General features: G+C 44.9%; 1 protein-coding gene across 3 annotated transcripts in view; it reads left to right on the top strand.

Annotated features, from left to right (window-relative positions):
• The window catches only part of aatkb (apoptosis-associated tyrosine kinase b), a gene marked incomplete at its 5' end in the record, with an annotated part of 53,354 nt that overhangs the window by 25,882 nt on the left and 10,063 nt on the right, over positions 1–17,409 (top strand). Inside the window, 5 exons of one of the 3 annotated variants that reach the window (XM_079292960.1) lie at positions 5,110–5,243; positions 10,806–10,947; positions 14,993–15,072; positions 15,797–15,915; positions 16,780–16,867. In XM_079292960.1, coding sequence (XP_079149086.1) covers positions 5,110–5,243; positions 10,806–10,947; positions 14,993–15,072; positions 15,797–15,915; positions 16,780–16,867 — 563 coding nt within the window. Of the gene's footprint in view, positions 1–5,109; positions 5,244–8,497; positions 8,873–10,805; positions 10,948–13,821; positions 13,987–14,992; positions 15,073–15,796; positions 15,916–16,779; positions 16,868–17,409 lie in introns of those variants that run through there. The other 2 variants (XM_079292958.1, XM_079292959.1) reach the window with 2 other exon arrangements.

Genomic DNA, 17,409 nt, shown 5'->3' with positions numbered 1-17,409 from the left:
ACTGCTGACCGTGTTAACTGGTGACCGTGTTAACTGGTGACCGTGTTAACAGGTGACCGTGTTAACTGCTGACCGTGTTAACAGGTGACCGTGTTAACTGGTGACCGTGTTAACTGCTGACCGTGTTAACAGGTGACCGTGTTAACTGGTGACCGTGTTAACAGGTGACCGTGTTAACTGGTGACCGTGTTAACAGGTGACCGTGTTAACTGCTGACCGTGTTAACAGGTGACCGTGTTAACTGGTGACCGTGTTGACCGTGTTAACTGGTGACCGTGTTAACTGGTGACCGTGTTAACAGGTGACCATGTTAACTGCTGACTTTTAGTCGTTTGTGTCCGAGGTTGTGTTTCTCTACCAAATACGTGTTCATAAGTAGCCACTTAATATCGAGCCACTTGTTAAGGAAGGTGGAATTCCTTTCTAGTGTTCAGGGTTCGTGATTCTTTGTCTCGGCTCAGCGTCTGTGAGCTGAGCGGGCTTTGTGGGACTCAGTCACCATGGAAACCAGTTGATTTATACCCCCAAAAAAGCCTGTTCTTGAGTCAGACACGTCAGCAGCTGTTCGCCAACATTTGGTTGTGTTTACATCCAGATCTGCCATGACAAACATGCATCACAGCTGTTGTCTGTCTGAAGTGAAGAACACTGCAGCGTTCCTCGTGCACCAGCAGATGTAGGCTATACGGCAGATTGGTTTCTCTTTGGCCCCTGAGCACAGATTGTTCATGTCCAGCTCATCGGCTTCATGCAGTTCACATGTTCGGGCTTGATTAACCTTCTCTGACCCTCCCCTCCACCCATCTGTTTTCCTCCTGTCACCACGATCATCATCATCATCATCATCTTCCATCTCTCCGATGTTGTTTTTTTCTTAACTGATGAGTCTTCCTGTCGTCATGCCGGCGCTCTCTCTCTCTCTCTCTTTTTTGCATGATGGGATAAATAAGGCGTTGTAGTTTTTTCTTTCCAAATACTTATTTAATTAAAAAAGAATACAAATATATATAAACTTCTGTTTATATACACAAACAGACACATTTATGCAGACTGTCCCAAACTCACCGGCGTGCAGTGAGTACGTTTGGCAGTGAATCACATGAATATTTCCACAGGGGCTTTGCATTCATAAAGACTTGAAGTTTGGACATTCCACGTGTTGTTCCAAAGAATATCATCTTCTTTATCATCTTCAGGAATTCATTTTTGCATTTTAAATTTGTTACACGAAAAACAAGACATTGACTTACAGACACGCGATGAAGCTGACAGTGTGAGCGAGCTCTCGAGTGATTCATGTGCAGGATGGCGACCCTTTCAAGACGCTATAGGTCACATTTGCATCTGACATAGAATGTTCTTTGTATCCCGGTCTGGTTACCATGTTTGGACCTTTTTAAACATCTGCATGTGTGCGTGTGTGCGTGTGTGAGAGTGTGTGAGAGTGTGTGAGTGAGAGTGTGTGAGAGTGTGTGAGTGAGAGTGTGTGAGTGTGTGAGAGTGTGTGTGTGTGTGTGAGAGTGTGTGAGTGTGTGAGAGTGTGTGTGTGTGTGTGTGTGCGTGTGTGTGAGAGTGTGTGAGTGTGTGTGTTTGAGAGTGTGTGTGTGTGAGAGTGTGTGAGTGAGTGTGTGTTTGTGTGAGAGTGTGTGAGTGTGTGTGTGTGTGTGTGTGTGTGTGTGCGTGTGTGTGAGAGTGTGTGAGTGTGTGTGTTTGAGAGTGTGTGTGTGTGTGTGAGTGTGTGAGAGTGTGTGAGTGAGTGTGTGTTTGTGTGAGAGTGTGTGTGTGAGAGTGTGTGTGTGTGTGAGAGTGTGAGAGTGTGTGAGTGTGTGTGTGTGAGAGTGTGTGTGTGTGTGTGTGTGTGTGTGAGAGTGTGTGTGTGTGTGTGCGAGAGTGTGTGTGTAGGAGAAGGCCCTGTCTTGTCCATTGTCTTTTCGCCTTCATTTCTTTGCTTCCAAGTCAGTCCACATTCCTGTGTTTTTCACCTCAAATGAATCTTGTGTTTTGTGTTTAGTGACAGCAGTAAATGAAGGTGTCTGGAGGGGACATGTCCCTGTGAACTAAGCAGCCTTCAGCAGGAGACATTGGTCTCTTTGCAATGTCGATGGCATTGATTTTACAACGCCAGGGAAGACAAGACAACAACGAGGTCCTATTGTGTGTTTCTGTTACAAAGAGAGGATGCTGACTGGCCAAATCAGACCAGCATCACATGACTGCACCGATATATTCTATGATTCCCCCTTCCTTCCCTCTCTTCTGTTAGCCGACTTACTCACTGCTGTACTAAGCTTGTTCCTGCACCTGCTATCTCACTGAGTACTCTACTGTAACAAACCTCCTGCTCAAGATTAGATATCAACCCTTTCTTCATCCTCCACGTTTCTCCCCCTTCTCCTACATCCTGCTTCCTCCTCACCTCCCTGCTTGAGGTGGAACTCTTATCTCTCAAACTCAATCCATCAATGTTTCAACGGAGAGATTCTCAATGTTCTCTGACTCGAGCTCATTGGTTCCAACTGAAGACGTACTGTAAACCTGCAATGAACCCTGCAGTGAAGAATCACCATGATTATGATATCGGCCTTAACAATAAATCTGAACTGTTTGATCATCGACTGACAGGCGTGTGCTCTGTAAATAAGATGCACAGCAGTGCTGGTCATTTCTGATTCACTGTCGACTGGACGAGTAGCAGTCGCAGGACTTTACATCTGCTTATAATAATACCGTTGAAATGTATCAGCTGGACTTAGCTGCTCTGTGCTTACTGCGACTGCACGTGGCTCTACTGTATGCGTTGCTCAAATATTAATCCCCACTTGTGCTTCGGCGGGGGGGGGGGGGTTTAAATAAACCACAACATGTCTCTGCTGTCAGTAATTAACCCCTGACACATAAACGGTGATGAACTCTGAATCTTCTTTGTGTTTCAACGCACTAAACGGTTATTGACTGATTTAGCAAGCTGGCTTTTCCCACTTCTTCCTCCCACTCTGATCATGAGCATCATATCTATGGACTCTTTCTGGACCGCTGGTTTTCATTGAGTCCAGTCGAGTGAAATATTCAGTGGAATTCAGACTCCATGTTTCAGAAACCCCTGAGCGGTCCAGCTCAACCCGCATTAAACTTACATTTGCATGTTTTTTTCATTTAAAAAAAACAAACAAACATTCTCGTCCTCTTACATTCTGGCAGCCGGCCTCCAAACACTCAACACTCCAATTATACCAAGAGCCTGATTCCCACTGAGAGCCAGTTGCAGCAGCTTTCAGAGGATCAGCAGGAACTGGCATCAGAAATGACTCTCTGTGCTCCGTTGCTCATGTGCGTGTGTGTGTGTGTGTGTGTGTGTGCGCGCGTGCGTGTGCGTGCGTGTGCGTGCGTGCGTGCGTGCGTGTGTGTGTGTGTGTGTGTGTGTGTGCGTGTGTGTGCGTGCGTGTGCGTGCGTGCGTGCGTGCGTGTGTGTGTGTGTGTGTGTGTGTGTGCGTGTGTGCGTGTGTGTGCGTGCGTGTGCGTGCGTGCGTGCGTGCGTGTGTGTGTGTGTGTGTGTGTGTGTGTGTGGAGCTGGGTGGCACTGCTGTTGGCATGAATCGGTGTGAGAGAGATTTACTGAAGGCGATCCCGCATGGCTCTCCGTCCAATCTGTTTCCTTGGTAACCGTTGCATTTGGAAGCCGTCGCAGAATGAGAAGAATAAATCATCCGCTGCTCGGATATGGCCCTAAAGAGTGGGAACAAGATATTATTTACGAGGTTGGGCAGCATGAGGAATAATTCAAGCCATGGAAGTCTGAAGATCTGTCTCAGATGCAGAATGAGGCTGAGAGAGAAACGGAGCCTGAGATCTACTGATGGCTTCAGAGGTGAACTAGAGGATGTTTACACTGTATTCATACTGTATTAATACTGTATCAGTATTATAATTAGATCTTTCTTTTAATTTAAAACCTAAATTTCTTGTTTTGCAGATAAATTCTATTGTAAAAGTGATCTTGTAGTACTCTAGTGAGGTGTTTTATTGTGGTGCCAAAGTGCCCTTCAGGGCGTCTTCAGTGGGTTTTATTGGGTTTTATAACTCTGCTGTCAGTTCTGGGTTACATCTCACAGAGTTATGGTTGAAAAGCATTTATTTTGGGCATTCCCTTGGCCTAAAGAAATCCCGATGTCCAAGGCTGCGTGGTTGCATGTCAACCTCTTTGCTTTCTCGCTGCGTTTCCTCTCCGTCTTCTGTCTCTTCTCTTAAAGTTACTCAGAGGAACTTTTAATCTGAAACAGTCTCAATTCAAAGGTGCAGTTTGTAGGATTTGGTAGAATCTAGCGGTGAGGTTGCAGATCGCAACCGGCTGAAACCGGCTGAAACCGGCTGAAACCGGCTGAAACCAAGCGTGTAGAAGAACTACGGTGGCCTCCGCAAAAATGCAAAAAACGCGAATGACCTCATCTGGAGCCAGAGTTCAGTTTGTCCGTTCTGGGCTACTGTAGAAACATGGCTTGGAAAATATCTGAAAATATCGGAAATATTAACATTTACAATACTTTGACTTTTACAATAATCACAATGTGAAAAAGGAGGAGTTAAGCCATAGACTAGCCCATAGAAGAGGGATACAAATAAACTGGAAAATATAAAGAAAATATATCTTAAATATGCACAATACAATGCATGTATGTATGTCTATCAGGTTTATCTCAGAGCTTAGAATAAGTAGAAGATGTGCCTCTGCTGTCGGGTGATGCATTTATTGGCTGGTTTTCCGAGCAGAAGTGTTCATTGTGTTCCAGATAAATCCTACAGAGCTCTAATGTTTCACAGCATTTCATTTTTCAGCAAAAACATGAGGACAAGCTACAAATCAAACATGTGAATGTCGCTTAATGGAAATATAAAGTCTCCTGAGAAAGCAGTCAGTTCATGAGCTCCTGTGTGAAACATTTAAATGCAACAGCGTGCCGATGAAGAGTGCAGCCCTTTTACTGCTGTAATCATATTGCGTTCATATGCCGTACGAGCTTTAACATGCATTTGATCACATTGGCGTCGTGCACACAGTAATAGTGTTGCGCCTCGCCTCATATTCTGTCCGTCTGTAACGCTTGTGTCCTGCAGATGGCGCTCCGCTGAGTGGGCTGTCCTGGTCGTCGTCCCTGGCCGTGGTGGCCATCTCCCTCTCGGGCCTCTTCACCTTCGTCTTCCTCATGCTGGCCTGCCTCTGCTGCAAGAAAAGCAAAACCGGCTTCAAGGTGGGCCTCTCCTCTTTAACGAACACCATTTCTCCCCGACTTCCACATGAAACATGAAAGAAATATGAGGCATGAAGACGAGCACGGGCACACTCGTCCATTAAAGCAGATGAAGATGTTATGGAGCCAGAGATACCTGCACTCTGGCTCTCTCTTTGCTCGCGTGCACATTATTGCAAATGGCCTGAACACAAAACCGTCCTCTCAGCTTCTCATTAGACCTCCATTGTATTCAGTACACAGTCTCCAGCTTTTTGTACTTCGAACACGTTGATGGGAAGTAGAACAGCAAACAAAGGTAGAGGAGGCTGTGTTTATGTAGGCGGGAGGCCTGCAGCTTTTTTCAGGTCCATCTTGTGTCATTGATGTGGACTCCGATTCTTAGCGGCAGCAGAAAATAGGACAGGGAGCAAGGGTGTGTGTGTGTGTGTGTGTGTGTGTGTGTGTGTGTGTGTGTGTGTGTGTGTGTGTGTGTGTGTGTGTGTGTGTGTGTGTGTGTGTGTGTGTGTGTGTGTGTGTGTGTGTGTGTGTGTGTGTGTGTGTGTGTGACTGCAAAAATGCTGACATATGCGTCTCAGTGAATGTTCGGCTTGTGTCAGCTGCATGTTGCTGCTGATTCACCTGCATGTTGAAAAGTATCAGCTGGTTGAGTTCAGTTGTAAAGTTCTCTTTGCGTTCAGCGTTTCTTGTCTCGTTCTGTGTAAAGATGATGTTTTAACAAACGTCCAACAGCCTGAAACAGATGCACTAAACATCACGGTCAGCATGTTCATCAAATCACCTGAGTGATCTCCGCACACAAACGACTGCATTGTGTATTACGTTTGGGGAAACGTATTTGGTCTTGAGTTACATTCGCTTTGTAAGGCCTGTCATCAGGAGACTGCTGTTTGTGTACTGGTGTTGCATTTTGTTTTGTTTTGATTTTGTGGACATTTTAAGCCATGATGTTTTATAACTTTACCTGTTTCATCTGAGTTTACAACGTTTACAACTGTGACCGTAACGTGGGAGGAAATCAGTTTCCCTCAAAACGTAAATGCGAGGGCGGGTCAGTTGTGTGGAAACGTAGTTTTGTAGGAGACAGAGTTGCATGCTGATGTTGAACAGCTGTCACGGTACAAAGACTGCAGATAACTCGTGCACAGCAGGGCCTTTACGGGGTAATGTGGCGAGATGGAGCGTTGGTTTACCAGGTATAATGTTTACCACGTTCACCATCTTAGCTTAGCATTAGATGATTAGCAATAAACTCAAAGTACAGCATGAGGCTGCTGGATGAAACATTAATGGATGAAGTGATTCCAGTTCATCCTCTGGTGACCATGAATGATTCCAGTTCATCCTCTGGTGACCATGAATGATTCCAGTTCATCCTCTGGTGACCATGAATGATTCCAGTTCATCCTCTGGTGACCATGAATGATTCCAGTTCATCCTCTGGTGACCATGAATGATTCCAGTTCATCCTCTGGTGACCATGAATGAGTCCAGTTCATCCTCTGGTGACCATGAATGATTCCAGTTCATCCTCTGGTGACCATGAATGATTCCAGTTCATCCTCTGGTGACCATGAATGAGTCCAGTTCATCCTCTAGTGACCATGAATGATTCCAGTTCATCCTCTGGTGACCATGAATGATTCCAGTTCATCCTCTAGTGACCATGAATGATTCCAGTTCATCCTCTAGTGACCATGAATGATTCCAGTTCATCCTCTGGTGACCATGAATGATTCCAGTTCATCCTCTGGTGACCATGAATGATTCCAGTTCATCCTCTAGTGACCATGAATGATTCCAGTTCATCCTCTGGTGACCATGAATGATTCCAGTTCATCCTCTGGTGACCATGAATGATTCCAGTTCATCCTCTAGTGACCATGAATGATTCCAGTTCATCCTCTAGTGACCATGAATGATTCCAGTTCATCCTCTGGTGACCATGAATGATTCCAGTTCATCCTCTGGTGACCATGAATGATTCCAGTTCATCCTCTGGTGACCATGAATGATTCCAGTTCATCCTCTGGTGACCATGAATGATTCCAGTTCATCCTCTGGTGACCATGAATGTTGGCCTTCGGGTACATCTCTCAATATCTCTCCACTTTGAATGGAAGCACAGAGCTGCAGTGTCTGCAGCCTTGTTACGTAACATCCTGTCCTTTCTTGAACACTGTGTGTGTTCATAAGTGTGCATCCAGAGTGCACACAGCCTAACGGAGATATACAGTGTGAATGATGCGCTTCGTGTCTGGTTTGTGTCGTCGGCTCGGTCGGGGTGTGTCCGAGGAAGGGGCCAGGGTGGGAGGAGGGGGAGGAGAAAGGGCGTGAGGAAGGGCATACCCATGAGGCCACAGTGCATCCGGCCTCAGGGCCCCATCTGGAACTAGACACAGCCTCTCCCAGAGCAGGAAGAGGGACTTTTCAGAAAAAAAATAAACTGGAAGAGGAGATGAGAGAGAAAAGCTCTCTGTGTTTCACAGACAGGAAAGATGAGGAACTTCCTCCGACAATCCTCTCGACTGGATGGTAAGGGCTAGTTGGGGCTTGGACTTGGTTTTCGGGTTGAAACTCTAAAGAATGTAGAAATAAAGGGACGTGCCAAGTCTGCAGATTCTGGCCTGATGACAAATTATTAACTTAACAAATTGATATTTCTTCTCTTCATAATTTGTACGATTCCGGGACAACATACTTAAACAAACCTCAGATCAGGTCAGAAACCCTTAATAATTCATACAAGAGTGTGCATGAGCACAACAGCAACATTTGGGTCAACAATTCGTTTTTTGAAGAATCATATTCAGCTGTTAAAGAACTGAAGATCACTCATTCTGCACACGCCCCTTCATCTTGACATACAAGTTGAAAAATGAGTGAGCGTAAAGCTGCGACTGTACAGAGCATGCAGTCAGTTTCAGGTTCATGTTCAGGTTAAGACCGTAGTGATGAAGATGAAGGTCAGGAATGAAAGCAGTCAGTGAACAGTCCTCACAAGTATAGCGTTAACCACAAATATGTGTGTGTTGTCATGGTTTTGTGGGGAGGGGGACTGCCCTGCAGATGTTCTTTGGCTTTTGGGAGCGAGAGAGAGAGAGAGAGAGAAGAAGAGAGGGAGTGATGTCACACGTATAGTATGTGAACACCCTCTTCCTCCCCCTCCTCGTCTTCCTCCCACTTGTATTTTTCTCCTCACATTTTTGTGGGGGGCTCAGTTTCTCTCCTCTCCCTCATGAAGGACCTCAGCTTCGGTCTGGCCTGTGAACTGGGAGACGGTGCTCCTCCTTCCTCTGCCCAGCGTCTCCTCTTCTCTCCCTCCGTCCCTCCGTCCTCAGCAGTCTCGGGGACGGTCAGCTCTTCCTCCTCGTCCTCCTCTCTGGACTCAACAATGACACTCTCTCTGCAGAATGATGAATCCCTTTTTCCAGCAGCCGCTCCTCCCGACTCCGCCAAGCTCCTGCTGCCCTGCATCATCACACAAATGGGAACCTTGGGGGGGCCACTGAGTGTGTGAGTGTGTGTGAGTGTGTGTGTGTGTGAGAAAACCTGAAAGAGGTTGAGATGCTGAAACCAAAGCAGAAGGTGTTTGTCATGCCATCCTTACCCGTGGACTCTGAGGAGAGGTAAGCTAAGACACGTGCACGCTGAGCGTTGTGCTGCTTGTTGCACAGAAAGCAGCTGTTAAGATCTGTTAAGATGGAGCGATGCATTAAAAGGACAAACACATGTTGATCTGTAAATATTTTAGGAAGTTTGTTGGACAGCTTGAGAATGAAATGAAGGATTTCGCAGCACTTCAGTGTTTCCAGGTGAAGAACTAAATGTAAATCTGTTCATGCTTTGTCTTTTTGGTTTTGAAACATGTTTTTATTGAAACCTGAAAAGTTGATTGACAGTTGATTGATTAGCTGGAAACAGAATCTTATAAAGCAATGATGAAAAGATTCAGATTTCAGCTTCTCAATTTGACGATGTGCTGCTCTTGTGTTTGGTATGATTGTACCGTCTTTGAGTTTTGGACCTCAGTTTGCATTCTCGGAAATTGCAGCAGGAATTTCTATAATTTGCTGATTTACTTTCTTACTAATGAATTCATCGATTGATGAAATATGAATTATTTGCAGGCCTGGTCTTGGTACCTTTTTACTGCAAGAAGAGGCTCTGTAAAAGCTGTGTGTGTGTGTGTGTGTGTGTGTGTGTGTGTGTGTGTGTGTGTGTGTGTGTGTGTGTGTGTGTGTGTGTGTGTGTGTGTGTGTGTGTGTGTGTCGATGTGATGAGTGAAACCACATGTTGAATGGGAGGGCGAGCGGGGCCGTGTGAAGATTTGGATCTGAGGCCGAGGGAGGGTGTGCACATGTGTTTTGTGTGTATGTGCTCGCATTCTTGGGGGACAGGATGAAGTGACGGACAGAGGTGTGTGTGTGTGTGTGTGTGTGTGTGTGTGTGTGTTGCAGAGGGCTGCAACAGGTCACATTTTTCCAGTATTGGGACCCCGCCACTCTCCAGCTCTCATCTAAGAGACTTTTATTCTGACATCCGGTCGGTGGATGCAGCCAACTCCCTCCTCCTCCTCCTCCCCCTCCTCCTCCTCCTCCCCCTCCCCCTCCTCCTCCTCCTCCTCCTCCTCCTCCTCTGCTTCATCCTGATATGTGTGCCTGCGTTCAACAGACAGAAAGACTCTTTCAGGGGCTCCTCCCTGTTATGTCTCTTTTTTTATTCTCATTATTCATCTTCTCCATTTCGTGTCTCCCGAAGCATTTAAGTGATTGCAGGATGGACCACGGGAGAATAGAAAAATGCATTTACATATACACCTCCAGATTACAGATGGGGGCCATATATATATATATATGATTTTATTGTGATAAAAAGCACTCACAAGAAGTTGATTTTGGGGAATTTCTGTTGTGGGATTGAAAAAGCTGTCGAGCTCGCTCATGTAGAGAAAGAAAAAATAAAACCTCGTTTAAAAAATGATTGTCTAGAAAGAACAGACTCACAATGTTAGCATCCCGTGATCCTTTATTCATGCAGGAGGACCTTGTGATTCAAACTCATTAGACCTCAGCAGGAAGAGCTTGTTCATCACTGCGTGCTGATTTCAACCATTTCATCCACATTTCTTTCATAACAAGAAACGCTACTTTGTCCATGCAGGATGTTTTGAAGCCACTTCAGAGTCATTTCTTTCAGCGCAGTCACCGTCTATATTGTGAAGAGACTTATGTACTTTGTTCATAAAATGATGGTCTGTACATATATTAGTAGAATCTTTATAGACAGTGATCAGGCTCTCGAATCTCTCTCGGCCCTCAGAGTTGTAAAGACGTTTTGATCTCCTGCTTGGTGTCGTTTGCAGCCTGTGAAGCTGAGAGTTGGATCAGGTGTCAGCTTAAAGAAGTGCAGTAAATCAAGTCAAAAGTCCTTTTCCCTTCTCTCATTATTTAGCGAATATGCTCATTGTCGGTTTTGATATGACATTATCTTCTAATGCAGTCAACCTGTTCCTTTGCATGACCTTTGAGCTCTTGGTGCATTTGTGTGTCTTCTTTCCAGGAATTCAGGAATGTGGAGCGTGAGGAGTACCACGCAGCCATGTCCACCTCGGCCTCGCCGGCCTCCCAGGGCAGCCCGGACGTCTACGTCCTGCCGCTCACCGAGGTGTCGCTGACGGTCGCAAAGCAGCCTTCTCGATCGGGTGGGTCGAGTCTTCAAATCTCTTCCATTTACCCACTTTGTCAGTTCCACCAGTGGCTCCATCTGTTGTGAACCAACTTATGTTGTGCAGCAAAGCACAAACTAAAGGTTCCAATGAGGAAAAGTCACCTCGAAGTTTTTATTTCTGTATTTAGGATGAAAAAACATGGAGCCTTGAGCATTGATTGTTTGAGAGGTTAAACTTGTTCTGCTACATTCCAGTTTTTCAATTTTGTAAATCCCCTCTACATGTAAGAAGATCTAACTAGTCCCCTCTGAAATACGAGATATCCAGCCGTGAAATCCTTCTCAGTCAGTGCTTTGTATTTTACATCTTCAGTCATTTGCTGCGAAGTGATGCGAGCCTTGCAATAGCTTCATAAAACTCCTTCCACTCACAAGTACATGTAGGGTGTGAGAGAAGAGAGAGGAGCGCTGTGCATCTGGCCTTAGCTCAAAGTTTGTCCCCGGAGTGACCGCCGCCCTGACGCTGGCCTCGGTCAGCCCTCCACCTATCCCACAATCCCTCACTGCATGTCCCCACAGAATGGACTCTGTGCTCCTCAGCGTTCCCTCTCTCCCACAAACATCTGCCTGTTGCATAATAACGTCCAGGCGGCCGGCGACACTGCTGCTTGTAGGAATGTCCGGCATTCGAGAGCACAAAAGCCCAGTGAGAGGATTCCTCTCTCTCTCGCTGCCTCTGTGTGACAACGGGCCTTGTTGTGCGTTAATGGGCCGGTGCTGCGGGAGTGTGGCGGGACTTAATGGATCATGCAGTTAACTTGGATCAGTCTCTCATCTCACATAGACGTGAATGTTTTTACATTCACACGGTTTGACCCGCACCAGTTCAGTGTTAAAAGAAGAAGCTGTCCAGACAGAGAACAACGTTAACGACACCACGCAAAAACGAATCGGACCCTAAATCTGGTGCTAACGCTAGCAGTTGTGGCTAGCCCCGCTCCCTGAGTTGACAAAAAAATGAGGTCAATAGCAGGAGAGTTATTCGAGTGTTGAAGAGTTCTCAAAAGCCAACATGTGTGCGTGGATTGAAACCACTTGGGGTGAGAAACCTTTTCCCCTCCATGTTCTGTGATTTGAGTAAACTGGGCTTTAACATGCGTATCCTCTGTGAATAATACAAACCTCATGGTATTACAGAGGTCAGGGATCCATTACTGCACCTTCAGGACTGCCTCACCCACTGACATCATCATCATCATCATCATCATCATCGGACTCCACTGAGCGTTCCCGCTCTCATACTTTCTGATACTTTTTTCTTATATTTGTTGTTCATTTTGTCTTCTTTTCCTTCAACTATGCCAGTTCAAGCTCACGTTTATTTGTTGACCACCACTTGAAAGTGATCAAATATTAAAGCTAAACTCACACAAAGGAACGAAGACGAACAGAGAAAAGCACAGAACACAGAGAGGCAAAGAAGGTGAGGAAACAGCAGCAGCAGTTGTTAAGATTAACATCTGTTGTACAAGAAAGTGAAGGGAAAGGTTCTTGCTTTTAAACAAACATGTTGTAGGTTCAAGTCTCATATTTCAAATCTCCAATGATTCCTGAGAGCCGAGGTAGACGTGGAGTTGAAGTACTTCGCTGCTGAGAGCGAGTCTGCTTCCTTTCAGCCAATGTTCCCGTCTCCTCTGTCATCCTGTCGAAGGACTTTGTGGAACGGTGGAGCTCCTAATGAGACTCCAGCACTGTACGAGCTCGGCCCGGTCCCCATGCAGGACCCGCCCTGATGCAGCTGCACTGCAAAGACGCATTGGAGCGCACAGCCGCTCAGAGAGGACATGTGAACACATTGAGAGCTCCTCCCTCTCACAGCACATACATACAATCTCTGCATCCTTCTAACAAACACTCACATCAACCTCTACAGCATCACCATGCTGCCATTTCTAACTGAGGTACACAACAGGAATGGGCACACGTCATAAGTGAATTTAAATGCCGAAGGACAGCTCGACAGCTCAGCGCCTCACAGGCTCGGATGCACTGGGCTGGAAGAGCATTAATGGGGATTCCATTTGTCTCTGAGTGATCTAGCCGCTGTGCATTTCGCTGAAGATGGAGCACACGGCTCAGACGAGACCAGACAGGCCGGTCAAATGGAAATTGAGTTAGTGTGTTGGCTGTAAAGACATCTGAGAACTTAGCAGGTTATTCAGGGTGTTTGAGACAGATGTGCAGGATAACCACCATCCACCCGGCTTTGTCTTCAATAAGCTGATGGAAGTGCTGACTCAAGGACTTTTCTATTTCATGGAAATCTGCAAGTTCTTTTCTGACATTCTGTTCAGAAACAGAAGAGAAATATTATAATGTCGTCTTTGAGAATTTAGTTTCTTCTCCCCAAAATGTATCATTTTCTCATCTTCCCCTCATTGTTCCATCGGTATTATGAACATCTGAGGTTATGATGGCGCTGGTGGGACCCATTGGTTGCCGTTGTTATTGTAGAAGTCAGTTCATTACGTGTCACGGAGCGGGTTGAGAACAGCCCCAGTGTGTGAGCACTAACTGGTCCTAACTGGTGCCATGCTGCCCCAAGCAGCCAGACAATGGTGGTTATTCTGCCGGAGAGAGCGTGAGTGGGTGTAAGAATGACACGACAGCACCACAAAGACCTGTCTGTCTTCCTCTACACCCAGACTCTGAGTGCCATCGTGGGAGACACTGAGAGAAAGAAAGGGATGGATGCTGAGGGCTGGGAGGTGGAGGGGAAGATTGGAGGGGGATGTTGTCGTCAGTCCCGTTTCATTTGACTGGGACGGGACGGACGGCGTAGTTCAGCAGGAAGGAAGGACTCGGGTCATCGGGGGATGCTGACGGAGATGCTTCAGGGAGTTGGAGGACAGTCACACAGATCAGAGGTGGCTCAGCAGAGAATTAGACCCACGAGTCGAGTTCCATGAGTTACTCGAGGACCATGGGCAACGTCCACTGGCATGTTCGGATCTTTCCCTTTAGAGACGCTTAATGACTATCGATTGGACAGACGATGGATTCCACACTGATGGTGCGTTCTGTCGTCTGTGCTCTGTGTATTTTTTGTTCTTTGTTGTTGACGTTTGTGATTCACTTCCACAGAAGTAACATATACATATCTTCTGTTACGTCCTCAGTGTGTGTATGATCTCTTCACCTCTTTATGTGACATAGTAATCGGTCCCAACGACAAACAAAACAAAACAACAAATCTTTTATCTTCTAACTTCTATTTAAGTTCATCCATTTCATGTCAAGACAACTTTCAATTTCTTTCGCAAATGAAATGTTGCACAAACAATGTGTCATGTGTGCTTTTAGTTGGCGTGTTAATTCTTGGATATTTAACTGTTTCGTAGCTGAAACCTTTTAAGTTCGGTTGTTGGCTCTGAGAAGCGTCACCGTGCTGCTGTGAGCTGCACGAGGTTATTCTATAACATGCACTATTTCAAAAGCAGGACGAAGGATCATTCAAACACTGACTGAAGATGATTTGATTCATGGAATGTGCTGGTTGGTTTTCGGTCTCCTTCGTGTGAATTTTCTTCATGTTTTTATGCTCTTTTAACTTTTTTATCTTTGAAGCATGTTATCTTTGTTTTTATGTGGTAAACGTTTCGGCAACGACCCCCTTTATGATTCCGTATCTCAGTGGGACGATCCTGGCTAAATAAAGGTTGCATGAATTAATAAATGAATAGATGTAATGGTTGCATCGTCTCACATGAAAACATTGCTGCCTGTTCTCAGCAGCCATGTTGTTTCAATCCATTTACTAATGGTATGAAAATCAATAAGCAGTGCTCATAACTTGAGCTTCCTTGAGTGCGATCCATCAGAGTGAACATCAATCCTGCGTCATCTGACCGTTCCATATTATTGTTGTGTGATAATGCAACTTAAATGTGGAATTATTTGAAAAGACTGCATGGCTTTTGATTGTTACGATAATGTAACTTTGATGAATGCAGACTTGATGGTGCAACGACATGATGATAACTCGATCACCCTTTTCCTCTCTCCTCCTTCTCCTCCAGTCCAACTCCTGAAGTCGACGGATCTCGGCCGCCACAGTCTGCTCTACCTGAAGGAGATCGGGAATGGCTGGTTCGGGAAGGTAAGCCCACTTCTGACGCCTTCATATCTTCATAACCTCCCGCCGGTGGTTCTGACAGACGCTGCTGCTGTCCCTGCTGTCCCTGCTGTCCCTGCTGTCCCTGCTGTCCCTGCCAGGTAGATGAAACGCAGCCCCAGTGAGCCTCACATGTTCGTCTTTGCTGTGATCCCAGACGTGTGTTTGGGATGAAGTCAGTCAAAAACAAAATGTCCGACACGCTGAGTTAACCTGTAACGTCTGAGTGTGTATTGCCAACCTGATCCTGGGCCTTTGATGTCGGCCTGTCCGAGAGGTGCGAGACTTAAAGGACGAATGGAAGCTGGTAGAAGTGATGCCGCTGCAGGCTGATCATTGTCTTCGTCTCGTGTTTTTACAACCAGATAACATGTTGTTGTCATTCTCTCTTGTTCTCTCCCTTCTCTCTGTTTCTCCTCTTCCAACTCAAACTCTTCACTCATGACTATACATGCGTCCTCTCCATCCTTGTGTACCTTCACTGGGTATGTCCATCTGTACGTGTCTTTGTCTGCATTTTTCTGTCTCTGCACCATCTTTTGGATTCTCTCCCCTAAAACTCCTGCATGACTGCTTCACGTGTCTCCTGTTTGTCTTTGTGTAACGGCCACTCCCACTCCATGCTCCAATGGTTTGTGTGTGTGTAAAATGTCTGTCTGTCCATCTGTCTTCCCCGTGCGTATATATGTCTCTTTCTGAACTGTTTCAGGTTCTGCTGGGGGAGGTGAACGCAGGCCTGAGCACCACCCAGGTGGTGGTGAAGGAACTCAAAGCCAGCGGCAGCGTTCAGGACCAGATGCACTTCCTGGAGGAAGCGCAGCCTTTCCGGTATTTACTCATCCTCTCACCTGTCCCCCGTCTTTCTGGTTGGATTTCTGTCTGTCTCTGTGTGTCAGTGACGGTAAAGTAACTCATACGTACGTTCGCTGTCAATTCTGAGGCGGTGGAACGGTGCGTGTGTGAGATATTTTTCACTTTTTAACTTTCCCTCCGCTACATATCAGAGGGGATTATATATATATATATATATATATATATATATATATATATATATATATATATATATATATATATATATATATTCTTCTATATATATATATATATATATATATATATATATATATATATATATATATATATATATTCTTCTATATATATATATATATATATATATATATATATATATATATATATATATATATAGAAGAATATATATATATATATATATATATATATATATATATATATATATATATATATATTCTTCTATATATATATATATATATATATATATATATATAGAATAATATATATATATATATATTATTCTATATATATATATATATATATTATTCTATATATATATAACACATAAGGGACCATGCCTCAAAATTCGTACTTTATTTGGTATTTTCCAGCTTTTACTTGTAGAAGAAATGTGATGCTGAACTTTTACATCATGTCCTTTAATTATAACTTTCCATTCTATGCATAAGTTAAACAATTGTTGTATGAATTAGAATTGGTTTACAATAACAGCATAATTAGCAGTTTATTTTCCCCATGTGTCAGTGTGGGTGTCGGGTTGTTTTTCCTTTCATTCAGCTACAATGTGACAGCACTCACTTTCTACCTTGTGCAGTGATCTCATGCTCTTCCTCTCCTCCTCCTCCTCCTCCTCCTCCTCTTCAGTGCCCTCCAGCACCCGGCTCTGCTGCAGTGTTTGTCCCAGTGCACCGAGATCACTCCCTACCTGCTGGTGATGGAGTTTTGTCCACTGGTGAGTATCCAAACCCACAGGTCCGGTTACAGTAAAAGAGATGAATAAATATTCAGTAACATCTGAAGATAAATCAAACCTGGTGCCAAGCGGAGTGGAGTGCTGTGTTCCCATGTTGGAAATCAGTCATTTACTTTCAGGATTTTATATTTGATTAAAATCACTGTTCCTTTGCAGCTCAGTGTTTATTGTCAAGTCTTTTGACCTTTCCTCTGAATTCAAAGTCTGCGATACATCCTGTAACAGTGCACTCCATTAAATGGATTAAAAACGTCTCATGTTTTGTGGTTTAGATGATTTTTCGTTCATTGTTGTGGCAATAAAAACATTCTTGGCAGCTGCTGTAAATATTTGGCACACTACAGTTGTACCACTCAAACTGCAGCCTATCGGCTCCAACGGCATCGATTGGCTCACAAGAGTAAACGCTGATAATTGAGGTGATATTGAAGTAATCAAAGAACTTCCACTCCAGATCTACATTTTGAATCCACAGTGTAAGTGGTGCGAGTTGGTGATAGCTAATATCTCAGGTATATCTG

This window comes from Melanostigma gelatinosum (genome assembly GCF_949748355.1).
Source record: "Melanostigma gelatinosum genome assembly, chromosome: 21".
In the NCBI taxonomy this organism is placed as follows: Eukaryota; Metazoa; Chordata; class Actinopteri; order Perciformes; family Zoarcidae; genus Melanostigma; species Melanostigma gelatinosum.
The sequence above is the reverse complement of the archived record's forward strand: the minus strand, read 5'-3'. Positions and strand labels throughout refer to the sequence as shown.